The following is a 27,546-nucleotide window of genomic DNA, read 5'->3' as shown; positions in this document are numbered from 1 at the left end:
CTCCTAGAAAAAAAACCAAAACTTTTTCAATAAGTAGAAAACTTGAATAGACCTATAGCCACAAAAGAACCAGTAGTATAAGTACACACATCCCTCCCCCATAAACCACTATATACCAAAAATCACTAGGCCCAGAAGGTTTTACAGGTGAACTTTACCAAACATTAAAGGAACAGAGCATCTCAAATGTTCCCAGAGAATAGAAAACAGGAGCACTGCTGAACTCATTACACAAAGAATGTGCCACTTTGATACAAAGGATGATAGTAAAAGGAAGAGAAACTTAAGCCTACGTGACTTGTAAATATTGATGCAACCTCCCCTTAAAAGAAAAACATAAATAAATCAACCAAATTCAGCAGTGAGGGTTGTTCTCAAAATAAAAAACATAAGCAAAGTGAAAAGACAAGTTGCAGACTGGGAGAAGATATATATACAACATATAGACTGGACAAAATCAACAAACAATGTAACAGAATGAGGGACAAATGATGCAATCAGGGAATTCACAGGGAAGGAAACCTGAAAAGCCAAGGAAATATGAAAAGATACTCAATCTCACTGTAATCAGAAAACTGCACATTAAAACAATGAGGCAGTACTTTATACCTATTAAAATTGGCAACAATTTAGAAATCTAAATACAAGTTCTGACAAGGATGTCAGGAAAGAGGAACTCATAAAAACTGATTACAGGAGGCACTACCATGCTACAAACTGAGAGCAATCTAGAAACAGCTGGAGGTAAAGATGCCCGCCCCTCAGCAGCCCCACTTCTAGACGGTCTGTGAGACAAAAGCCCCATATTTTACACAAAAAGGACATCAATTGTACCACTATTGGGAATAGTGTAAAAAGCAGAAGCAATTTTACCATCCTTTGATATGGGAACAAATAGCACATAATAATAATCTATGTTATAGATACATACACATGTAATAAAAGTATAAAAATATGATACTTTGAGGAAATGATTACCTCTGGGGAAGGAGGAAAGAACTAAAGGGGAATGGTATTTTAGCTACATCTGTTATGCTTTATTGATTTTCAAAAAAGGGAGCTATGAAACAAACATGGCAAAATATTAACATCCTGTTAATCTTGTGGGTGAGTACATGAGCGTCCTATTACTTTATTTTTTGTTTGATTTGTTTCCTATTTTAAAATAATAATATAATAAAGTTGAGAAACACACCAATGTTATGTTATTAACCTTACATTAAAAAAAAATCGTTATTCTGAAAGAAAATGTTTTTCTATCTGAATTGTTTTCTTTTATCCCAGGGTCTTCACTCTTAGGCTCTCTGTAGCAAACCACATCTGGATCCTTGATGGCAAAGTACAGTCATTGAACTCGGAACTTCCAAGGACACCAAATAATTTGGTTTCAGTCTGGGCTAAGAAGAGCTTTTGCTCAGACATGAAGCAATTTTGAGGGAATCTGGAAGTACTAATACTATTGAAGTTGTTCTTAATTATATACTGAGCAGCCTCCTAAATGACTTTTTTTCTTTTAGGTTAAATTTAAGCAACCTTTGGCTAAAAGTTATAGTTATTCACCAATATTCTTCAGTCAAGTAAGATATTTAAGAATAGTAATAAACATTTCTGCCATTTCCAACTCAGCCCTGACAAGTCTATAGCATAAAAGCACTAATATCGAGTCCAATGTTTTCATAGGAATTTGAATGTCATTTAAAGGGCAACTTCCATGTACTTCCCTCCTTTCTATCAGAAACAATAACAGCAACTGCTGCTTTTAGAGTGCTTATGTTAGGAAAATTGTTTGCAAGCCTTTATATATTCATTCTCACAAGTACCTTTACAATACAGGGACTTTATTATCCCCATATTCTAAGTAAAGAAACTGAGGTACAAGAGAAAATCAAGAAGCAGAGATCTAAAATATCACTAACCACCCTTACTAGATTTCGATAGGGAAAGAAAATTTCCACTATGCCGTGGGTTTGTGAAAAATGCACAAAAGTAATGCTGAAATTAGTGGCAGCTGGTTACCAGAAACACAGAGTTAATAAAAAATTATATCCTGCAAACATCTACTTCTTCTGGTTGTGACGTCATCATAAAGTCTTACAACAAATAAAACAGGGAAAGTAGCATATTGCAGCACAACAGAAAGGGAATTGAGGGCCGGCCGAGTGGCGCGATGGTTAAGAACTCGCTTGGGATGCCAGAGGGCCCCGGTTCGGATCCCACATATGAGGGCCAGTGACACTGCCCTCCACAGCTAAGATGCTGAACAACAGCTCAACCTGGAGCTGGGTTGCCGTGAGTCGCCGGCGACGGCGTAGGCTGCAGTCCCTGTGGCAGTGGGTTGCCATGGGCTACCGTGTGTAGCCAGCAGCCAGCGTGAGCGGCCAGCAGCCGCAGTGAGCGGCCGTCCAGAAGCCGGCGACTGATCTGCCTCGCCTGGGAAGAGCGCAATGATGGTGCCAACTTGGGCAAGTGAAGCAACGTCCTCCACAACTAGATTGAAGAACAAAACGACAGCAAATTGTCTGTTCCCCTTCCCCAATCCCCCAGCACTGTTCCCATCCCCCCAATTCCCCAATAAAAATCTTTAAAAAAAAAAAAAAAGAAAGAAAGGGAATTGACTAAATGTCTGACAGTGATAAAGGAACAAAAAAAGAAGCAAGTTTGATCGGTTTACACACAGGATGCTTACAACACAGTCAAGTATCAGCTATCTTGCTTTCAAGGGCTTATACTTCCCCATCTCCTCTTACCCATAACATAACCAAATCAAAAGCAACGCACACCACAGTTCACCTGAGGAGTATATAGTAAAAGGGCAATTATAAACTGCTGAGAGTTCAAGTACATGGAGATGGAAGGAAACCATACAATAATGGCCTTAGAAGGTAAAGATGAGGACACATAATTTTTGAAAGACACTATGCACTAGGATCTAATGAGAATGCATTTCTCATTCATACCCATGACACATCCAGTGAATAACCAAGGAACCCATGTCTAATTCGCTAGGTTGTGAAGGACATCCACAGAAGTCATGGTGACAACACAGCTTACCTGCGCTTCTCAGCAGTTAAGTTAAATGAAAGCTGAGGCTGGAAGGAATATTTACGATAATTTAATGCCAGCTTTTAAGTATCTTTTTTGACTAAAGGGTGATTTACTTTAAGAACTACCCATCAATTTTCCAAGATTATATACAGAATCATTTCATTTACTAACAACAAATCAGCCCACTGTTTGATTAGGGATGCATTCTCTTAGTTGCATTATCTAGAATATGACTACTTCTCTAGCGTGAAATTAAATGCTTAGCTGACAACAGTCAGCCAGCCATTTAGACACCCCACTGTTTAAATTTTTTAATTTACTGATTACTTACTGGTCCCAATCACATGCCATAGGAGAGCTCTGTGCCTTTCTGGCTAAGACTCCAAGTGGTGGGAATTACCAGCAAGTCAACTCAAGTGGTGGAAAGGATCAACACCAAGGTCCCCAAAGGCTCTGGCCCAGGGCCCAGTTCAAAACTTGTGGAACATTAGTGAAATAGGTCAGGGCACTAGCTTACAGACATTATCTAACAGATCCAGTGGCCCGCCGGGGGCCAAGCAACATGAGCCCCAGGGAAAATTCAACCTCCAAAGTGTGTGTACAGCTGGCACAAGAGACAAGTGTGACAGCACAATTTCCATGTGGCTGGCCCGGGCTGAGGCTGGTGGCTTTGACATGCTCCAGCCAGCAACCCTCATGGTGGCAGAAAACCTCCTAGACACCAGCACTATCGTTTGCTTTGGGTTTGGGGGAAAGTCCTCAAACATTTCAAAGCAGTGAAAAGACTCAGCAGAGCTCCTGAAGGCTGATGTTTCAACTAAACCCACAGTTAGGCAACACTTTTCCAATGGGCATTTTTTTGGGGGGGAAGAGGGGTGAATATCAAAATTTAAGCATCGGTAAATACATACTTCACCTAACTGCCCTAAGAAGGAATGTTCATAATTTTAAATAACTTTGCAAAAAACATTCCTCTTAGGCATACAAAATTCAATGTTAACTCTCATGAAATGACATTTCTAGTTGTAAATGACATTTTTAGTTGTAAGGCTATAGGCCATCAATTTCAATGGAAAACCACTACTGCTTCCACTTATGTGTAACAATGTGTCTTATTTTTCACACCTCATTTCAAAAAAGAATCCATACTTAAAAAATTAAAAAGTGCACTCATCCTACATGCATAGGCCAGTACTGTGCAATCAAAACATTCTCAATACACACTAACAAACACGTACAGAAACCTCACAGATATGTTTCTGTAAAGGAGTTCCACTCTGGGGTGTGGTTTTAAAGGAGCTAATGGTTTATTACAGTTGTACCAGCAGGCATTTTCACCCACCCAAACTCTCAAAATTCAACACTGGGATGCTTCCAATAGGACCTATGCATTATATAAAAGTTCATTCAGAATGATTATTTCTTAATGTAAGAGTGACCTCTCCCATGGTAATTCTGTTTGATCTGCACATTAGCTGGCTCAGTATGAGGTTGAAGATGTTAACCAAACCGGTGCTAAGGGATCAACCTAATAATTGCTGGTTCCTTCGGAATGTAACATGTTGTTAAAGCCGCAAAACACTACCCAGCAGGCTTTCTCTTTCTCATAACTAACATATGTTTTCACAAAGCTAATAATAAACTCACATGGTGACCAAAAGTGACACACATTAATTTTATCAGTTAAATCAAATACTCCCCTTTAAGTGCTCAACGGTTTCCACATACCGTTTCTTTTTAGTTCACACTCTGGAGCTCAAGCCTATGAACCCAAACCCTTCGAGGGTGCTGGGTTCTGCCTGCTTCTGTACGGTTCTCCCTTATCTAGTCCAGCACAGGCAGCCTCCCAGTACTTTTCCAACTTGTAATCTACAGTCATCTTATTATCCAGGCATTTCCTAATCCTTTATTATAATCTGGGTTTATTACCCAGACTGGTTACACCACCCTCTGATGTTAAGGGCCTAAACAGCCCTCACCTGATCCTGACTCAAGGAACAAGGTAGAAAGATTTTTCCAAACTGTTCATCCCTACTTTACATTTCTAAAAGTTTTCATTTTAGGAAAAAAATGCTATCAAAACTACTTTATGTGCCCAAATTAGAAAAGCTTTATCATACCATCCCTAAATTAAAAGAACTTTTCAAAGGCACCGATAGTAACTCATTACCAGCCCTGGAGTGACACAGTGAGAATTCTTGAACTCTCAGCCAGGAGAACGGTGAGTCAAGCATGTGCTTGGACGCAAAGGACAAGTTTCCAGCCCAGGCATAAGGGCTCCATTCACACTGTGCAGAGTTCAAAGGAGTCGAAAAAGGATGTCTTCTGAAGTGGGTTTTCCTTTTTTTCCAACTTCCCTTTACTTGTAACAGTATTATTTATATGTCTACGTGTTCTGCTGAAATCTCTTAAGGCCCCATTGCCCCACAGGGAGGAGCTATAGTGACTGTGGCCGTGAGACAGGGGCGGGGGGAGAGGGAAGAGTGGCCCGGATAATGAGACGGGGACTTTCTGCAGCAGCCCAGAAAGATGGATGCACGCAATATATGACTTGTTGCCAGGCTGGCCACGGAAAGTGACAGCTCATGACCCAGGAATAAACCATTCTGAGGAAGTTTTACTTTAAGGGAACCAGAAACACCAACCTTGAGGGTAAGAGGAGTGCTCTAGAATAAAAACTACGGGTTGGGTTACCCAGTCCTGTAAGGTAAGCTAAGGGCTCAAGCTGCCAGGGAGCGGCAGTGTGACTCTGCAGAGACCTTGCCTCCCAGTGAATGAGTAAAAAAGAAGTCTTTATGAGCACAGTGAAAATGCCAAGCAAATCATTTTGCCATCATGGGTCCTCTTTACAACTGGCTTCAGTATCAAACAGACCATTTTTAAAGTCCATTAAGGACCCCGAGGCAAGCTACTCTAAAACTATGGATATTGTATTACCAGCCAGGCAAAAAGGTGGAAGAGTTAACATCTTCTTACTCAGCCACACCTAAATATGCAATAGTAGCCAGAGAAGCTGTATTTCCTAACTTCCTGACTTAACAAAAAAATTTATGAAATGAAAACCTCATCACTGCAGACAAGTAATTCTATATGATAGTTCTGGTCTGAGAACAAACAAAAACTAGGAACCTAAGATGAGGTAGAACCAACTCAAAATAAAATTCTGCTTGAAAGCAGAAGCTGAAAAGCGAAAGAACTATAGAGGTAAGTGCAAATATTGGAAATTAAAGCATTCAATGTCAAATCGGAAAGGACATTAACTGCTTGCCTCGTCCCTTGCACTGAGCAAATGACACTGGAGGCTTCTCCCCTGGGACCCTCTGTGACTGATGAAAAGCTCCAAGGCTGCCCCTTCCAATCCCAGGTCTGCACTGCTTTACCCACACGCCTCAGAATAAAAACCCACCGCTCCTTGGAGTGAAGATGAAAAACAGAGAAATTCACAACTATTGTATTTTAGGTAAGCGGTTCGGGCCCCATGGCCGGGACAGTTCACATCTCGCAGCGGTTGTAAACAAGCAGGAGGGCCAGAGTAGAGACCCAATTCAGTAGCCTGTATCACTTGCTCACGGCTTAAAGCTCAGCCAGAAAAGAAACCCAAGTCACCAGTCCTCTGAGAGCGCCAACACGTGCTCCGTCACTCGCCCTCCCAGCTCAGCCTTCCCTGGACTCAACTCGGGTCCCACCCCTAACTAGCACAGACATTCAACTTGGTAGGAGCAGAAAATTTGCTACCTAAGGTGGCTTCTGGACAAATAGAGACTGCGGAAATGTGTCCGTTAAACCTTGCGTGTTTCAGTCATCTGTACTCAGGAGGCTTTTCCTCGCCGCTTTCCCAGACGTGGGCTATCATGTGCACACGCTGAGGGCTTCTGCCGGCAGCACTTGCCTGTGTGCTCAGCAGGACTTGCGCTCCAGAAACCAGGAAAGAGTTAAACGTTCTTTGCACTTGACTCAGTGGCTTCCCTTCACCAGACTCCCAGATCCCACCATTCTCCGAGCCACCCATGCAGCCAATCAAAGCAAAGGAAGGAAATTATCCTGGCCAGCTGACAGCCCCAGAGCTCTGATGGCCATATATGGTAAAAACCACTGTCAGAGCCCTGTCAAGCCGCAGGCCGGCTGCTGTGGACATATCAGTGAACTGCAGCAGTTCCAGAAGTCGGCCAAGGAAACGCACAAAGGGACAGGCTGCCTGCTCATCTCTAGGGGAGGAGGAAGGGAAGGGAAGAGAAGGGTGGAAGCCCGTCATCTGCTGGGGCACTCTGAGTCACAGCCACTCGCTGTAATCAAAAATAGCCCCAGGGTCCATTGTGAGGTTCCTTCTGCCAGGACTTTGTGCTCCATTGTTAACAGGGGTTGAGGAGGGTGTCTCCCCTCCCCCCTCCACAGAAGACTATGGAAAACACGGTCAGTGGGAGGAAATGAAAAGGCCCTTCTGTGGCACTTCATGTGGTAATGAGGCCGTGCAGGGCTCGGGTGTGTGGCTGGCAGCTCGTGACATAATTTGGAAGTCATTGTTCTGCACCTGGTGCCCCCCCCCACACACCCATACACATACACTCTGCCTCCCAGCTTTTCACTGCACCTATAAGTGACAGTTTAAGGCGCTCAGGGCATCAGAAAGCATCTATTTCAGGAGGCAGTGAATGGGCATTCCAGGACGCATCAGGACACTGGCATGGAATAAAATCACTTGCCCATAACACTAAAGCCACCATGCGCCAAACATCCACATCTGTACAAAAGGCTACTGGCATTGCTACCCTTGTCCAAATAGAGTGCTGCTATTTGTGGAAATGGAAATGGCCTGTCAGCAGTGTACAGTAAGGGGGAGGGGGGAGGCGGGAAGCAGCCAATGTAAATCCAGCAGGTGCTGGGTAAAAGCACCATCGGGAGACGGACTGCCATTCCTTTTGAATTAGTCCATGAAAGAAGGCACTTATCAGCACGGTGCCTGGCACTTAAAGAAGCCCTCAAAAATGTGAACTGCTACAATTTCATCATTGTCACTGTTTCCACACAAGGCATGGTATGGACCAAGTACTTTCCAAACCTTAAGACAATTCTCTGAGCTGACAGAATCAAAGCCCTGACAAGCTAGTGTTTTTGTTAGTAAGCCTTCTAATCTCAGAGAAAGAGTGCAAAGGATTATGTGGCAACTGGACTGCAGTTTCTATACAAAAAAACAACAACAAACCTTATACACTCAGTGGGGGGAAAAATGTTAATCAAAAATATACATATACAAATCAAATAAAGACTCAGAAACCTAGGTTCTAATCCATGAAAGACCCACAGGTCTGGGCAATCAATCACTCAATCTGAGTTTCAATTTCAGCAACCTTAGAACAAAAGTATGACAGAGTCCTGCCGTGTGCAAAAACTAGGATGAAGTGACATGAAGTCACTGCCTATTCCTGAAGATGATACAGAGGAAACATGCTATGTTGTTCCAGTTATAACAATAATCCAAAAACGCAGAACAGTGCTTATTCTGGTTCATCTAATGATCATGGAAAACACCAATTTTGTACTATTTACAATGGCAGAGAAGGGGGTAAAAACGAGCCAAGAAACGTAATTTTCTATCAAAAGCTATCCTTCAATTTCTCTTAATCTCCCTCCAATCAAACATCCCACTTCTCCAATACTAGAAAAATCCATCTAAATTCCCACAAATCCAGGAATCTGAAGGAGGAATGTGACTCCCCACCTCATTCTTTGCCCTCCTAGAACAGGGCACCTCTTCTCACTCATCAGTTTAGTGAACTGGCTGTTTCATCCCGCGCTCCTCCACACAGGAAAACCCCAAATTCCAAAAGAATCTCCCTGTGATGTCTCCCTTGATTTCTGAGCTTGGAATCATCTCTCATCGCTGTATCAGGGCACTTTATGCACACCTTATAAAGCTCCCCACAGAGGAGATCAAGGTCAACTGTTACCAAAGCTTGTTAAGAGCAAGAACCCAACACAGGTCATGGCACAGAGCAGGTGCTCAAATGTCTAAGGAATGAGCACGTGAATGAATGGATGTGATTTTTTAAAGTACGGTTTTATATTTCACTAACACTTAAACAACATTTAGCTCTTTCTATATGCTCTGGGGATATTACTGATAATACTCCGTAAAACTAATCTTTACATGTAATAAGTTCATTGCAAAACATTTTGAAAAAAGTACAGGTAATTATAAACAAGAAAATAAAAAAATCACCTTTAGTCCTACTCCTACCATCAATGTTAACATTCCAAACTTTCTCTCAGAAACCAGTAATGTAATCTGAAGTTCACATAAGATAGTGACTATGGCCTTATAACACATATTTCAGGTAACATGACAGTATCATGGAACATAAGGATACTAAATCTTGCCATGTAACATAACTTTCTCTTGCTACTGTACAGAATCCCTTAATTATTCATTTAAGATTTAAGAATGTTATGTATCGAGCCGGCCGAGTGGCTCAGTTGGTTTAAGAGCTTGCTCAACAGTGTGAACTCTGAGCAACAGCAGTTCAAGTCCCGACCCGAGCTGAGCTGCCGCTGAGCTGCCAACAGGTGGCAGGATGGCTCAGCTTAAAGAGAAGAAGAAAAAAAAAAAGCTATAAGAATGTTATCTATCTATCTATCTATCTATCTATCTATCTGTAGTTTTTGTTTGTTTGTTTAAGGAGAGATAGAAAGAGTGCTTAAAACTACCAGATGGCCTTTTAGGTCATTGTGAAGTACTCATTTATTTATGCATTATGTGGCCTAACATTATATTCTGCATCACATTCTGACAATACATGCATTAGCTATCAATTGCTGCTTAACCCTAAAGCTTAGCTACTTTAAACAATACACATTTATGATCTCACACAGTTTCTGAAGGTCAGGAGTTCAAAAGCAGCTTATCTGGGTGGTTCTGGCTCCAGGTTCTTATGAGTCAAGATGTCAGCCGGGGCTGCAGGACCCACTTTCAAGATGGCTGATCACGCACATGTTTGGTAAGTTTGCTGGCTATCGGCAAGAGGTCCTGTGGACCTCACCACTGAGCTGCTTGTGTGTCCTCACAACATGGCAGCTCCAAAAGAGACAAAGTGGAAGCCAATGTGCTTTTGTGACCTGGCCTCAGTCACACTCCATCCATCGCACCATATCCTAGTGGTGACAGTCAGCTCTATTTCATGCAGGGGGGAACCCACAACAGCGTGAACACAAGGAGGTAAGGATCACTGGGGGCCATCTTGGAGGCTGCTACCTCAATACAGTAAAGCCAGAGTTTAGAGAACCTGTTATCAAGAGCTACCATTCAAACAGCCATCTAGTTTGCATTCTCCATCCAAGTAATGTCAGGAAATCAAGCGCATATAATTCTAACCACCCTCCCCTTTTGTTAAGTGATGAAAAAGTAATTATAATATAATGTGATAAGGCAGCCTGTGGTACCATGAGTGCAAAGACAAGCAGCTAAGAAAGCCCAAAAATGACTTCTACTGTCTCAGCGAATTAGAGGGAACATGTGAGTTGGATACTGAACAAGTTAGAAGGGACATTCAGAATACTGACTGAAATGAATCAAGATTTCTTCCTCAATAAATATGGCAGAAAAACATTCTAAAGCAGTCCTTGTCCACTCAAGTTCTGTGAGAGAATTAAGTCCTAATGCCCTAAGGCAGCTATTGTATGTAATAAATTTCTCTCTTATGCATCTAGAAGGCCTAGCTATGTATGTCTCAGTCTCTGGAACTAAGAAAATATTCACTGAAATTGTTTTCTGCAAGGCTGAGTTCTTTCACAAACCCTAGCTGAGAAAGACTACAAAATGAATTGAAAAGATAGTTCACAGGCATAAATACAGCAAGATCCCAAATATTCCCACACACAGCTCCTAAAATAAATGGCAAAAACATAACTGTACAAAAAGGTACTAGACAGAGGAGCTAGGAAAAAGAGGAGATGGTGACCCAGAAGGTTAACAGAATGGCCACACCCAACCCATTATGGCCCAGAGCAGAGCTGCTCCACAGGCAATTAGTGGGAGGGTAAAATCAGCCATCACTCCAATACTCCCAAGTAAGAACCGTCAAGGGAAGAAGGGAGAAAGCAATTACGGAAGACAGGAGCCCTCCCAATGGCATCCTCCATCCAAGAGAGTGTTAAGAGATCAAGAGCATATAATTCTGACCAACTCCCCCCACCCCTATTTAAGGCAGGGCTTACAGGTTCACTGATCTGAAGTGTGCTGCACATAACAACAAACAATGGTGGGTTTGAATACGCCACATGGCTCATTACGGGGATGGGAACGCCTCAGTCCCACATCACGAGTGTGGTGGCTACTCCACACAGGAGAGGTTTGTCCTGCCCACGTGGTACAGTGCCCAGGGGGCTGAGACAAGGCCGCTTATGCAGTTGTGGGGGAAAAAAAATCTCTGTAGCCAAAACCACAAAGCCAACTTCTGTTCAGCAAGACTGCTATTATTCATCCTCTGAAAGACCAAAGAATAGGAAAATGTACTAAGCCACACCTTGAAAAGTCATGACAGAATGGCATGCCACAGCTTGACCGAAGCATTACAAAAGACATGGTGAATCATGTGTGCTAATCTAAACCACCCCACCTCAGGGCTGAATACTTGCAATCTTCCTCTGGCAGTGACCTCTCAAAATCCCACTGTCTCAAAAAAAATCTTCCCAACAAAAACCCCATAAACCATACAATTAAAATAAAGATACATTCATTCCTGAGCTTACCTCTTGCTGTGTATGTGTTTTAATGTATTTGTCCCTACTGCTCTCTCCATTTTTTAAGTCCTGGAAGACAGAGAGCAGGATTCTCCTGGAATCTACTCACAAGCCTCACGAGGTTGCAATAATAAGCTGTTATTTTCCGCTAACACTAACTAGCTTTGCAGAGAAATTCATGAAAGGCCATGCTTTTAAATGGGAGCCTTTCTGAAAGTGTCACAGTACATCTTAAGACCAATACATGCATATTCACTATTAATACGTACAGAAAGCCCCCAAAGCATCACTGAAACCAACCCACCTGTGTACAATCTGGAGAGAAAAACATGGTGGGGCGGGGGGGGGGGGGGACATTACCAGCAGTCCTGAGAGTGTTATTAAAACCATACCCATCTCCTAAAGTTCACATTTAGAGTAATCCCATACTGCTATTAACAAATACTGGAGCCCAATGTACACCCAGAGCACCATTCCCTGCAATTCTGATTGCAAGCATCACCTCATATTATATAAGTATGTGGGAATTTGGTTTTTCTTCGCTTTTAAACAAAAGCAGCCCCTCATTATAAAACTATTTTAAAGTTGATAAAATACTGAAGTTGTAGGAACCTCTTTTCCGGGGCAGAGTCCTGTATTAGGGTTAATGGGTTTACCATGTACACTGGGCCCCCCCATCATATTTCTCCTTCAAGGCTGCACCTCTAAAGTGAAGAGAAACACTTCATACCGGCAATCCGGGGGAGAGCAGAAAACTGACCAAAAGGAGAACTAGGTGCCAGTGCTCCTGAGGGCAGAGATGCTGGCACCCTGGAGATACTCGGTTTACAGATGATCGAATCAAATGATTACATTTAAATAGTCAAAGACCAAGGAAAGACTTTGTAGTATATAAACGTCTGTAAAAATGTAAAACTTATGATCCCTAGTCAAATATTCATTATTATATCAAAATTATAAGGTGATGGATATCAAGAGGGCAGTCAGCCTCATAAAGCAGATAGAAACTTAGGTTTTCTGACAATGTGGAACGCAGTTCTATTTTCTAGCAGCTACTGATGCCCAGCTTAGGTAATAACTAGTCAAGGGACAGGGTCTTAGGAAGAAAAGAAAGGGAGTGTCACCTGACATTCAGGGCTCATAGGCTAGGCCCTGCCACCACAGCAAATCCTCCTGAGAGCTCCCCAGGCACAGAACTGTTTACAGGGCCACAAGACCACTCTTCTTTGCTGGGCTCAGCCTTGGCCTTGGCTGGAAAGCGGCCATAAATAAAAAGGCATCTACTTTCCAAAGTTACGAATTGGCGCTGTGGAGGGAAAAGATGGAACAACAGTATTTCCTTTGCTGAATCTTGGGTACCAAACCATCTGCAACAGAAATCACTTTATAATTGGGAATCATAGGAGGGGAACGGCACTTCTGAGATCATCTAGAATTTCCAAGGCAGAAAAATCACTTTTATATACAGCCCCTCATGTTACAGATAGAGAGATGGAAGAGCCGGACAGAGCAACATATCCAAGTTTCACTACAAGTCCCTGACTGAGCCAGAACTCAACCCCCGGCTCCCCGATCCCAGACCCCTGTTTTTTCCTCTATGCCACTCTAGCCCTAAGGGCTAAATACAAATACTTTAATACACAAAAATCCCACATAGTACATGTAAACCCATCGATTATAAAAGTTAATAACCCCAAGTACTGACCTTATGTCCAATGGCTGTCACTGAGCTTAATTTAAGCCAATGTCACCTCCTCCAAAACAAATAAATATTCAAGGAGCCACACAAATCGTATTATAGCCTGGGAAATAAAGACCCCTGAGGCTCCTCCAAACACCAACACTTCATCCAAACATGACTATTTTTAAAACAACTTATTCTGTACTAATTCCTATACGGCTGGTTAAAGAACAGAATACTAAAATTATTTATTAAGTGTAGGCCACTTAATACAAGTGAAAGTCAAATCGTAAGATCCAGTTAGCATAGGAGCTGCACACAGGTCTCCCTTAAATGGCATAAATGATACTCAAAATTTCCCATGGTTAGTAAAAGCAAAGACGGACTCATAGAGGCTTCGGGGAATGTGGAACTTGAATAAAGCTGTCTGAACTTAGAGCAGCGGTTCTCAACCTTCCTAATGCTGCGACCCCTTAATACAGTTCCTCATGTTGTGGTGACCCCCAACCATAAAAGTATTTTTGTTGCTACTCTATAACTGTAATTTTGCTACTGTTATGAATCGTAAATATCTTTTTGTTTTCCGATGGTCTTAGGTGACCCCTGTGAAAGGGTCATTTGACCCCCAAAGGGGTCGCAACCCACAGGTTGAGAGCCACTGACTTAGAGGAAGATTAGCCATTTAAAAGTTTATTTTGGGCTTCTTAATTGGCTTGTTCCATTTCTTTGAAATGAAAAAAAAAAAAAGGTCTTAAATTTATCCCTCAGTCTATAAAAGACAGAATAAAAACTCTTAATTTTAACAGATCAGGGTGCTCCAGTGCCTTGTTTTGGTTGACAAGCTGAAACATCTTCTCAACTGACCGCCATAAAACCTACCACTGAAAAGTCAAGTTTCCAAATGCTCCTTGCTCTTAGTGAACAAAAATTTGTGGAGACCAAATGCAACTGGCATTAAATTCAAACTCCCACTGAAAAAAATCAAGTTTTAAGTACAGTTATAGGAGGGTAATGTATTATTTGCCACTAAACAGCAAGTTTTGCCACAGAAATAAAAGTATTCAAGTAGAAAATTAAATTTCAATTTCATGAAAAGATTGTCCTTTAAAATATGAGCAACAACTTTGCCAATATAAAAGTACATTTGAAAACACATATCAAATTTGTTCCCGAAAGGCCTCCATCTCCTATTTCTGTAGTGAGGTGGTCCTATTGTGTAATATCACATCAATCCAGTCACTAAAGTGAAAATCAGATGTTAAAACAAGTTAGTCATGAGCATCTGAGAGAAAGAAAAGACCAAGAGAATTGGAAGTTTTCCCAGTGAGAGTTTTCCTAAGGAAAAAACAAAACAAAAAAAACACCAAAAAATAATGGGAAACAAAACTTTGACAAAAATTACTTTATTGTAACCACTTTCAGCATCACATGGTCCATTATGATGAGATGTACCCCTGATACGCACGGTTCAAACTCAGGGAGACAGATCCACTGTTCTTGGCAGAGTGGAAACAGCTGTAACGTGACCCAACACCTGCATCCTCACGGGCACGAAGCCCTTATCATTAGGGCTCAGGACTCACCAAACGTATTTTCCTCCTAAAAGCTAACTAGAAAATGACTTTCCAGGTTCTCTCTCTTCATAGCAACCCCTGCCCCCGCCCCTATTATTTGTGATTCAGGGATTTCCTGTTAAAAGTACAGATTTTCATCTACAACAGTCAAGAATAGCCAGAAAATCATAAATCTCCTATCTCCTCCCCCATATTGGAGAGGATTCTCTGAATGGATAAAAGACCAGGGAAGGGAGGACTGAAAAGCCCACTGAAGTTGAAGGTCACATGAAACCACTTTCTGTAAAGGTCTTTTATTTCTACCACTTACTAACGCTGTTTAGATCCTATGCTAAAACTTACTATTGCCCAGACTTGAAATCTGCATTGTTTGGGGACTTTTTCTTCACCTTTCATCCCATTTACCATTCAAAAAACCAAAACATCTCAGTCCTCATGACTTCACACAAAAACAGATTATCTTACAAATTTCTGCCCACTTAAAAACACGTTTTTAAAGTTGCACTTCTTGGAAAAACTTCTGTGAAAAGTGGATGATTACTAAGCAAATCGCAAAATTCCTGTGCCTGTCCATGCTCACAGCATCATTATAATAATCTTTTTCATCTATAGGGGGCACGCCCAGAACAGAGTTCACCATTCTGTTTAATAATTCTCTATTAGAGAAAAACTGCTGTGGTTAGGAAATGTCACCTCGATTACATCAGAGTCTAATGGTGGGCAATCACAAACTTCTTAGTGAACTGTCAATCTATTATGAAAGAAAGAGAGATTACCAGAGGGTGTTTACCACAAAGTCAAATTACTTACCTTGTGCAAAGGAAGCACAAGAAATGCTCCTCCCCCACTTGCTTCTATGATTATGGCAACAAATCTGGGATTGACAGCGCAAAAGGAACTATCCCAGGTCACTCGAGAAACCCGGATGTCATCATAACACTGGTCATTCTTCACCGCTTGTCCAAATACGTGCCGAAACTTGCTCTGCCGTACCACTCGCCTCATTGTGTCTGTAGAAGAGCAAAAATTATGTTAAAATAATGCACCTAGGGCCGACCGAGTGGCACGACGGTTAAGAACTCGCTTGGGATGCCAGAGGGCCCCGGTTCGGATCCCACATATGAGGGCCAGTGACACTGCCCTCTACAGCTAAGATGCTGAACAACAGCTCAACCTGGAGCTGGGCTGCCGGGAGTCGCCGGCGACGGCATGGGCTGCAGCACCTGTGGCAGTGGGTTGCCATGGGCTACCGTATGTGGCCAGCAGCCAGCGTGAGCGGCCAGCAGCCGCAGTGAGCGGCCGTCCAGAAGCCGGCGACTGATCTGCCTCGCCAGAGAAGAGCGCAATGATGGTGCCAACTTGGGCCAGTGAAGCGACATCCTCCACAACTAGATTGAAGAACAAAACGACAGCAACTTGTCTGTTCCCCTTACCCCAATTCCCCAGCACTGTTCCTATCCCCCTAATTCCCCAATAAAAAAAAAAATAAAAAAAAAAATAAATAAAATAATGCACCTAAACTGAAAGCTTTACTTTTACAAATGAAAAGCTCCAAGTAGAAAAAAACAGAATGGCATGGCATTTTGTCTGTCCTCCTAAAAAGTAGCCAAATGGCAAATCCAAATGCGTCAGGGAAAGAATTCCAAAGAAATGAAAAAGTCCTAATTCAAGATCCAGAAACTGCTCATCAGTTTTAATTTCGGGGGAAAGATCAAGGCAAAGAAGGATGGAAAATTAGCTTTCAGGATTGGGTGGGAACTGAAAGATAATTAACTCCCATCCTTCCCTTTCACAGAAAAGAAAACTCCAAAGTTAAGTTATGTGGTAGATTTGAAGCTCAAGAAACCCCCCTCCCCCCATAAAGTTATGGTATTGTGGCTTTTTCCTCAGTCTGCCAAGGTAATTTTTCAGTTTTAAGCATTTTCCCCAGACATCAGCACTCCGCAGTCTGAGAACTGTGCCTGCTCACGAGTGTTTCCAGAAGACCAGCTACATGTAGTGGAGAATTCAAGAAATATAAGCAACCACGCTTGTCTTCAAGAGCCTTCCAACATAATCAGAGCAACTCAGGACCAAACTCCTGGTGCTAAGTGCTACCAGGAGTGACTAAGACAGCCAGCCGACAGGTCAAAAGCCAGGTCTTGGAAAAGGGGAGAAAGGATTTAAATGGAAAGTAATGTGATAAAAGTGATGTGTAGGATGACAAGAGGTCTGACAGTAGCATAGTAGACATATTACATTAGACAGGAAGGAGCTAAAAGCAAGGGCTAAGAGCTCATAGTCAACCAGGCCTGGAAAGGCCTGGAATGATGGTGGCAGTAGCAGTCGGGCAGAGGACAGGAAAACCTCAGGGAGGGGAAATGAAACCAGGATGGGTTTTCATGTCAGAGTTGATCATTCACCTGGGGGAGGGGAAATGACACTGAACTGGTATTCCTGGACTTCCCCATCGGTCATTTCAGACTCCAAATTCCACTAGGTTGTCCGACAGACGTGTGTACTGAAAGCTTCGTGCTTTAAGATCACCAGGCCCAACCTGGCTGAGGTTTCCTAGACTGCACCCAGCGTAATTTTCCGATCTGCTAACGTAGGACATTCTGTTCATACTGGCTAGGATAGAAGGGGCCCGGAGAAAACATAAATGGAACTGCAACATGGTCAAACCTTGACAACTCAGTTGAAACCAGTCCCGATCCCTAAGTACAGGGGAGGGCTAACACCTGTCCATCTGTGCCAAATGGGACACATGATGGGCTATTGCTAATTCCTTCCAATTCCTTTCTTCGTGGCTCTGGGCCCACTGCTAGATGCAGAGGGAGAGAATTTATTTCTTCCAGAGCCTCTTTTTACCCTTCTAAAACATGTACAAAAATGGCCTCTCTCCAAGCCTGGGGCACGTTGCTGGGCTGAAGCAACAGACCCTTGGCAGGAATGGGGCACCCATGTTCCTCAGCCCAGCTGTTGCCAGAGCTTTCCAGCTCCCAGGACCATACATTTAGAGTAGTTGGTAGAGGAGATGGCAAGTGATTCACTTCCACTTGGCCAGGGTCCTTCATTTGTGAAACAGTATGATTAATTCTCAAGCATGAGTAGATAAGGCAGCTTCCATGAGGTAGCAAAAACCACAAGAAAAGCACATCCATACAAAAGCCAACGTACAGCCAGCTGGTCTCAGGATCCATTTCCCAAACAGCCATCTGTACAAGTTAGCAAAAGCATGAATCTCCACCAGGACCTTCCAACAAGTGTTTCAAAAGTAAGTTAACACAGAAGAAAAAAGGACTGTACCATATGTCAGAGTGACTATCCTTCATACATCGTTTTTACAAATTCAGAACATGAAAATCCCAATGAAAAATTACAAAAGGACAGGAAGAGGTAATTTACAAACGAAATACAAATGGCATTTATCTCCACTCCTTCCTGAAAATGACAGCCAAGGAATAAAAGCAGGTATAAACACCGAAGGACAAGACAAAGGACACTGAAAAGGAGCCTAAGAAGAGAGCGAATGTGACAACAACATCTTGGAAGATGGAAAGCTACCATGTATGTGTAACTGACTGCAGCGCGAATGTTCTCCACTCACCTGAGCGGCTCAGGAGGAGAGGCTCTCAAAAGGATGCCAAGGCCCACTGTAAACCCCAGGGCACTCAGAAGAGAAATTGGGCGTCTCTAAAGATAGGGATGTGGGAGAGCGACCACAGAGAAAATTGACTGAAAGCCTAAATCAGGAGCAGCTAAACACTTGGATCACCTCCTCCAGTGCTGCACAGTCAGGGGACTGCCCTGCACTCAACTCAGCAGAAGCCAGACTGTGAACCCTGGACAGGATGGCCCCCAGCACAGGTGAGCACAGGTATGAAGAGGTGCCACACTGACAACCTGGGTCTGTACAGTGAAGCCTCCAGAACAGAACACTGGCTGCCAGGTCCAGATACCGGCAGATGAGACCTCACCATCCTCTGAGGCCCACCCCTCAACCAGCCCTTCCACCCACACAGGCATCAAGGCAGCTTTCTGTGCCCCACTTTTAAATGTGAACGGATATTTGAAGAAGGCCTCTAACTTGAAAAATAAAGACAATTTTTTCTCTTTCCTCAATCAAACAGGCTAATCTCACCAACAATATTAATATAAAGTGCTTCAAATGTGTTCATCGAAAGATATTACACAAATCTGCTGGCTGACTTACATACTAATATACCCTTAAAAGTCATTGCTGTTGGGGCGGCCGGTTAGCTCAGTTGGTTAGAGTGCAGGGCTCATAACACCAAGGTTGATGGTTCGATCCCCACATGGGCCACTGAGCTGCGCCCTCCACAACTAAGATCGAAGACAACTACTTGACTTAGAGCTGATGGGTCCTGGAAAAAACACACTATTCCCCAATTAAAAAATAAATAAATGAATAAAAAGTCATTGCTATTATTACAGTGACAACTTATTTTCATCCTAACTACATGGAGTCACAAAGTTACACAGGTTCTTTGCTACAGCCACAGAGAAGAGTGTGAGCTACACAGCAGAGAGAAAGAAAAGCTGGTGCTTCCACAGTGCTGTGCTGAGCCAGGCATGCCCAAGTGGAGCTTGCAGGGCAGTGTGAGCCCACTCACATCCAAGGTCAAACCTGATCTGGGCTCAGCTGTCTACCTGTGGCACAGCTGCTTCTGCTGTACCCAACAAAGAAAAGCAATGAAGAGGAAGGGTTCCAGAGTCCGACAGCCTTGTGAGTACGCAGCACAGCTGCACCACTTACTTCCTGGCCATGGTTCAGTAGAGCAAGTCAATAAATCTCCTTAAGTGCCAGAGTCTCTATCTGAAAATGGGTATAATACGTATAAAGTTGAAGTGACCATTAAATGAGCATTTGGTGATAGGAGTGTTAGCAGAAGATTAATATGTTAAAGCACATTATATGATTAGAGACACATATCTAATTACACAATAAATGTTAGCTATTGTTATCCTAGAATGTGACATAAGGTAATCCAGATTCAAATCCCAGCACTGCCACTTATTAGCAAATTACTTAACTTTTCTGAGTCTCAGTTTCCTGATCTATGAAATGAAGGGACACATACCTATAAGAATTTTAAAAAAGAAAAAAATAATTCAAAAAAATATCTGACAAAGCCCAGGTCCAGATGGCTTCACCACTGAAGTCTATCAAATATTTAAAGAATACCAATTCTTTACAAATTTTTCCAAAGAATATAAGAGGAGGAAACATTTCCAAATTAATTTTATGGGACCAGTATTACTGTTACCAAAATCAGATGAAGACATGACAATAAAACTAGACAAATGTCTCTTTTGAATATTGATGCAGAAATCCTCAACAAAATACTAGCAGACCAAATCTAGCAATACATAAAACAGATTATATACCATGACCAAGTGGGACTTATCCCAGGAATGCAAGGTTGGTTTGACACCTGAAAATCAATGTAACCTACATCAGTGGAATAAAAACAAAAATCACACGATCTCACAGAAAAAAAGCATTTGACGAAATCCAACACTTTCATGATAAAAACACTCAACAAACTAGGTACAGAAGGAAACTTCATCCTACTGTCACCACTTTTATTCAAATAGTACTGGAAGTCCCGGCCACAGCAATCAGACACGAAAAATATACAAAACGCATCCAACTGGGAAAGAAGTAAAACTGCCATTATTTGCAGATGACATGCTACTATATAGACAGAGAACCCCAAAGATTCTACCAAAAACCTATTAGAACTGATAAATGAATTTAGTAAAGTAGCAGGATACAAAATTAATATTCAGAAATCAGTTGCATTTTTATACACACATAACAAACTATCAGAAAAAGACATGTTTTTAAAATCCCATTTACAGTTGCGTAAAAAATAAAATACTTAGGAATAAATTTGTAAAAGACCTGTACTTAGAAAATTATATGATATTAAAGAGAGAAATAAATGGAAACATATACCATGCTCATGGATAGAAAGAATACAGTTAAAATGTCCATACTGCCCAAGGCAATATATAGATTCAATGCAATCCCTATCAAAATACCAATGGCATTTTTCACAGAACTAGAACAAACAATCCTAAAATTTATATGGAACCATAAAAGACCCCTAATAGCCACGGCAATCCTGAGAATGAAAAACAAAGCTGGAGGTATCATGCTACCTGATATCAAAATATACTACAAGGCCACAGTAATCAGAAGAGCATGGTATTGGCATAGAAACACATAGATCAATGGAACAGAATAGAGAGCTCAGAAATAAATCCATGCCTATATGGTCATTTAATCTATGACAAAGGAAGCAAGAACTTACAGGAAGACAGTCTATTCAAAAAATGGTACTGGGAAAAACTGACAGATACATGCAAAAAAATGAAACTGGACTACCTTCTTATGCCATATACAAGAATAAACTCAAAATGGATTAAAGACTTAAATGTAAGACCCCAAACCATAAAACTAGAAGAAAATATAGGAAGTCAACTCTCAGACATTACCCTTAGTAATATTTTTACTGATCTATTTCCTTGGGCAAGGGAAACAAAAGAAAAAATAAACAAACTGGGACTACATCAAACTAAAAAGCTTTTGCACAGCAAAGGAAACTTCCATCAATAAAACAAAAGGACATCCTACTGAATGGGAGAAGATATTTCCCAATGATACATCTGATAAAGGGTTAATATCCAAAATTTATTAGAAAAAATCTTACAACTCAACACCAAAAAAACAAACAATCCAATTACAAAATGGGCAGAGGACCTGAATAGACATTTCTCCATAGAGGACATACAGATGGCCAATATACATATGAAAAGATGCTCGACATCACTAATCATCAGAGAAATGCAAATTAAAACCACAATGAGATACCACCTCACTCCTGTCAGAATGGCTATCATCAATAAATCAACAAACAAGTGTTGGCGAGGATGTGGAGAGAAGGGAACCCTCATGCACCGTTGGTGGGATTGCAAATTGTTGCTGCCACTATGGAAATCAGTGTGGAGGTTCCTCAAAAAATTAAAAATAGAACTACCTTATGACCCAACAATTCCACTCCTAGGTATTTATACAAAGAAATGCAAAACACTAATTTGAAAATATATATGCACCCCTATGTTTACTGCAGTGCTATTCACAATAGCCAAGCTATGGAAACAACTGAAATGCCTATCAATAGTCAACTGGATAAAGAAATTGTTGTACATTTCTACAATGGAGTATTACTCAGACATAAAAAAGAATGAAATCTTACCATTTGCAACAACATGGATGAACCTACAGTTTATTATGCTAAGTGAAATAAGTCAGATTGCGATAGACAAACACCATATGATCTCATTTATATGTGGAATCTAAAGAACAGAATAAACAAACAAACAGAAACAGACTCATAGATACAGAGAACAAACTGATGGGTGGGGGATTGGGAGATGGGTAAGAAAGGTGAAGGGATTAGAAAGTACAAATTGGTAGTTATAAAACAGTCACAGGGATGTGAAATGCAGTATGAGGAATATAATCAATAATATTGTAAAAATTATGTATATTGTCAGATAGGTACTAGACTTATGGGGGGAATGACTTCATAAATCATATAAATGCCTAACCACTGCACTGTACACCTGAAACTAACATAAAATAATACTGAATGTCAACTATAATTAAAAATACATATATACACACATATACGTATATATAGTCACAGGATGTTAAGTACAGCATAGGGAATATAGTGAATGGTATTGTAATAGCTATGTACAGTGTCAGATGGGTAGTAGACTTGTTGGGGTTATCACTTTGTGAGGTATGTAAATGTCTAACTATTATGTTGTTTTGCACACCTGAAACTAATAATAAAAAAAAGAATCTGCATTTTTAAAAAAAGAAGGCAACTTCCTCAAACTGATTTAAAAAAAACAATAGCTAATACAATATCCAGCGGTGAAGGATGCTTTCTCCCTAAGATTAGGAATCAGACAAAATGTCCACTTTTGTCACTTCTATTCAGCAATGTATTACAGGTTCTAGCCAGGGAAATTAGACAAGAATGAATAAATAAATAAATGGCATTCAGATTGGAAAGGAATACGTAAAACTATCTCTGAACGCAGATGACATGATCTTACATACAGAAAATCCTAAGGAATCCACTAAAAATCTATTAGAATTAATATATATGTTCAATAAGGTTGCAGGATAACAAATCAAGATACAAGAATCAATTGTATTTCTGTACACTCATAACAAGTCATCTGAAAATGAAATTAAGAAAACAATTCCATTCACAGTATCAAAAAAAATAAATAAAATACTTAGGAATAAACCTAACCAAGAAGGTGAAAGGCCTGCTCTATACAGGCATACCTCATTTTATTGTGCTTTGCTTTATAACGCTTCACAGTTGTTGCGTTTTTTTACAAATTGAAGGGAAGGAACTCCACCAACAAAAGATTATGACTCGAATACTCGCTTTAATATGGTGGTTTGGAGCTGAGAACCCGCAATATCTCTGAGGTATGCCTGTACTAAAAACTACAAAACACTGCTGAAAGTAATTAAAGAAGACTTAATTAAATGTCAAGATATCTCATGTTCATGGATCAGAAGCCTTAACATTAAGATGGCAATACTCCCCAAGCTGAGCTACAGATTTAATGCAATCAATCCCTTCAGAATTCCAGCTGACTTCGTCAAAATTGACAAAGTGATTCTAAAATTCATATGGAACTGCAAGGGACCCAAAAGTAGCCAAAACAACCTTGAAAAAGAAGAACAAATTAGGAAGATTCATACTTCCTGATTTACTAAAAAGCAATGGAAATCAAGACAGTGAGGTGTTAGAACAAGGGCAGACTTATAGATCAATGAAATAGAACTGAAAACCCAGAAATAAATTCATATATCTTTAGTCAAGTGATTTTTGACAAGGGTACCAAAACCATTTGTGGAGAATAGTCTTTTTCAACAAATGGTGCTGGGACCACTGGATAGCCACATGCAAAAGTTTTTCTATGACCTCACACCATATAAAAGAAATTCAAAATGCATCAAAGACATAATTAGTAAGAGCTAAAGCTATAAAACCTCTAGAAGAAAACACAGGAGTCAATCTTCATGACTTTGGATCTGACAAAGGAATTTTAGATAAGACACCAAAAGCACAAGCAACAAAATAAATAGTAGTAAACTGGACTTCATCAAAATGTAAAACTTTTGTGCTTCAAAGGAAATCATCAAGAAGGTGAAAAGACAACCCACAGAACGGGAGGAAACTTTTGCAGGTCATATATCTGATAAGGCACCTGTATCTGTAAAGAATTCCTCCAACTCAACAATAAAGACAATCCAATTTTTAAATGGGCAAAAAAATCCAACTTTTCCAAAGATATACAAATGTCCAGTAAGCACACGAAAAGATGCCAGACATCATTAGTCACTAGGGAAATGTAAATCAAAACCACAATGTGATAACTACTTCACACTCACTAGGATGACTAAAATGTCAGAGAATATCATGTGTTGATGAGAAAAATCAGAACCCTCATACACTGCTAGTAGGGACGTAAAATGGTACAGCTACTTTGGTAAGAAGTCTGGAAGTTCCTGAAATAATTAAACAAAGAGTACCATGTGACCCAGAAATTCAACTCCTAGGAATATACTCCAAAGAACTGAAAACAGGTATTCAAAGAAATACTTTGGTACATGAATGTTCAGAGCAGCGTATTCACAATAGCCAAAGGAGACTTATATGTTGAATTTCTCTGGATGAAGAGAAAAACAAAATGTGTCATGTCCATACAATGGAGTATATTTGGCAATAAAAAGGGGCTATGCCCATCCACAGCTGGGACTGAACTCGGCACCTTGAGTTGAGCTGCCGCCCAGATAGCTCAGTGGATAGGCAACCTTAACAGCAAGGTTGCCGGTTCGACTCTCGCATGAAAAAAAAAAAAGAAAAGACTAAAGTACATGCTACAACTTGGATGAACCTTACAAATATTACACTAAGGGAAAGAAGCCAATCACAAAGTCTACATATTATGATTCCATTCATATGAAAGTCCAGAATAGGCAAATCTATAGACACGTAAAGTAAATCAGTGATTTCTGGGGTTGGGGGGAGGGGGTGTGTGTGAGGGGATAGGAGTTTATAGCTAAACAGTAAAGGGGTTTTTGTTTTTGAAGTGATGAAAATGTTCTAAAATTGACTGTGGTGATAGTTGTACATATACTAAAAACTGCTGCGCTGTATACTTTAAATGAGTAAATTGTATAGTATGTAAATTATCTCAGTAAAGCTGTTTTTTTAAAAATCTGCAAAGGGCTTAGCATTGACTCTGAAGCACTGTCCAATAAATGTTAGCAATTATTATTTAAGAGCCCACTAATAGGTTTCTCTACCCAAGGGGGAAAAACCCAAATCCATTTCCCAATTATTATGGGCCAAGAGTATAAGTTTCACACAGGACAACTAGCACCCATTATCAAGGACCCTTTATAAATTTTTTTGTTCTCTCACATCAGCATGGTATTTACTACATTTTAATTTCCCCTCAAACAAAGAAAAAAATGGGAACTATCTCAAACAGAAAAACTCCCCTCTTCTCAAGAGAACTGCCTGCATTATCAAATGGTATTGGAGTCTCAACAATTTTTAAAAAGTTTAAATATAAATTTCCAAATTATGATGTCATATTATCAAACTTAGAAGGTCTTCTATTAAATATCTTGTCCGAAATTAACACAACTAAAGTGTCCCCCAAAACTGAAGCATTTTATAAATTTAATTTTACAAAGAAATTTCATTCTCTATGTTAAAAAGAGTAAGTGAAAAAATCCTGAGCTAAAAATATAATTGACACAAAGCCCAAGGAAATGCTAGGCACAATTTTAAATGTCTTGTCAGGGTTCGACCTTGGAGAAGTCGCCTGCTCACAAAATCCAAAAACTGCACGGGGCCTTTTCTTCACTATTGGAGGATTATCATAGTAATAAAGGAGATGATGTGACCATAAGTCATTCATTAAGCAAATCAAAGAAATGGTTACAAATGTCAAAATAAATTGACTTTAGATGGGAGTAAATGCAACGTGGTTTTTAATTTCCACAAAATGTGGGAATTACAAACCTTTCCTAAGGCCTTATGATATGCAATTTATCATTCTACCCATATTTTCAATAAGACAGGGACTATTCGAGAATGGTTTTCATTATAATAAAAACCGATATATCTCTGAAAGACAATGTGAGGACAGGTTGAGAACATAGGCTTAACCATGAAATGCACTCTCTGGGATTTGGCTGAAACCTCTATTTTAGAAACTTCGACAGTCATCTCCCCCGACCAATTTTCCAGGTGATACTGAAGGCCAAAGAAAGAAGACTAAGGGTTAGGTCTTGATTGTCCAGCAACTGTAATAAGTTTCTTTCTTTTTTTTAAATTTTACCTTTTTTATAGTCACTATGCTGTTCCTTACATCCCCAGGACTTACTGATTTTTTCTGTACCTTTTGACCACCATCACCCATTTCACTCAAGCCACACTCCCTGCCTCTGACAGTCACCAATCTGTTCTGTTTCTACGAGTTTGGGGTTGTTGTTTTTTCTTAGATTCAACGTATAAGTGATATATGTCATACAGTGTTTTCTTTCTCTGACATATTTCACTTAGTATAATGCCCTCAAGATCCATCCATGTTGTCACACATGGTAGGATTTCCTTCTTTTTCATGGCTGAATAATATTCCATCATATATGTATATGTATATGTATAAAAAACATATTTTCTTTACCCATTTATCTGTCAATGAGCACTTAGTTTGTTTCCTTATCTTGGCTGTTGCAAATAATGCTGCAGTAAACATGGGGGTGCAGATATCTTTTCAAGATATGTAGTGATTTTGCTTCCTTTGAATAAATCCCAGAAGTGGAATGCCTGGATCATATGTTAGTTCTATTTTTAATTTTTTGAGGAACTGCCATACTATTTTCCATAGTGACTGTTCCAATTTATATTCCCACATACATTTCTTATCAGTAGACAATATAGTCCTGTTTTTAGCTTCAAATGAAGAAAATCTAAAGCTGACTACCCATATTCACAATACTTAACAGCTCATCTAAGGAAACAAAATACTATTAATAAATGTTCTTTACATATTGGGTGAACATCTTAACCAAAAACAAGCTGCAAAACTAAGGACTGCCTCTATGGTTTAAGGATTTACTTTGTAAGTGTCAGACGAAAAATCATTGCTAAAAATCATTCTCAGAATAAAATACATTCAACTGATCATCTTCAACCTCTAGGAGAGTATAAAGGCATGCTCTAATGGTGCTGCCAAGTTATACATAAAAAATTTATTTCATAGGCCCGACACAAGAAATATGTTGGGTGTTAGGAGGAAAAAAATGTAGGCAAGATAGGGTGTTTATATTGTAATGGCACCAAATAAAATACACTCAAAACACCTGAGTAAATGTTACTACATTTT

General features: G+C 40.4%; 1 protein-coding gene across 1 annotated transcript in view; it reads right to left on the bottom strand.

Annotated features, from left to right (window-relative positions):
- The window catches only part of CORO1C (coronin 1C), a 91,385-nt gene that overhangs the window by 44,114 nt on the left and 19,725 nt on the right, over nt 1-27,546 (bottom strand). Inside the window, exon 2 of the mRNA XM_019649166.1 lies at nt 15,844-16,043. Within this exon, the coding sequence (XP_019504711.1) occupies nt 15,844-16,038 (195 nt within the window). The 5' untranslated portion in view covers nt 16,039-16,043. The remainder of the gene's footprint in view (nt 1-15,843; nt 16,044-27,546) is intronic.

This window comes from Hipposideros armiger, unplaced genomic scaffold (assembly GCF_001890085.2).
Source record: "Hipposideros armiger isolate ML-2016 unplaced genomic scaffold, ASM189008v1 scaffold_129, whole genome shotgun sequence".
NCBI classification, from domain to species: domain Eukaryota; kingdom Metazoa; phylum Chordata; class Mammalia; order Chiroptera; family Hipposideridae; genus Hipposideros; species Hipposideros armiger.
The sequence above is the reverse complement of the archived record's forward strand: the minus strand, read 5'-3'. Positions and strand labels throughout refer to the sequence as shown.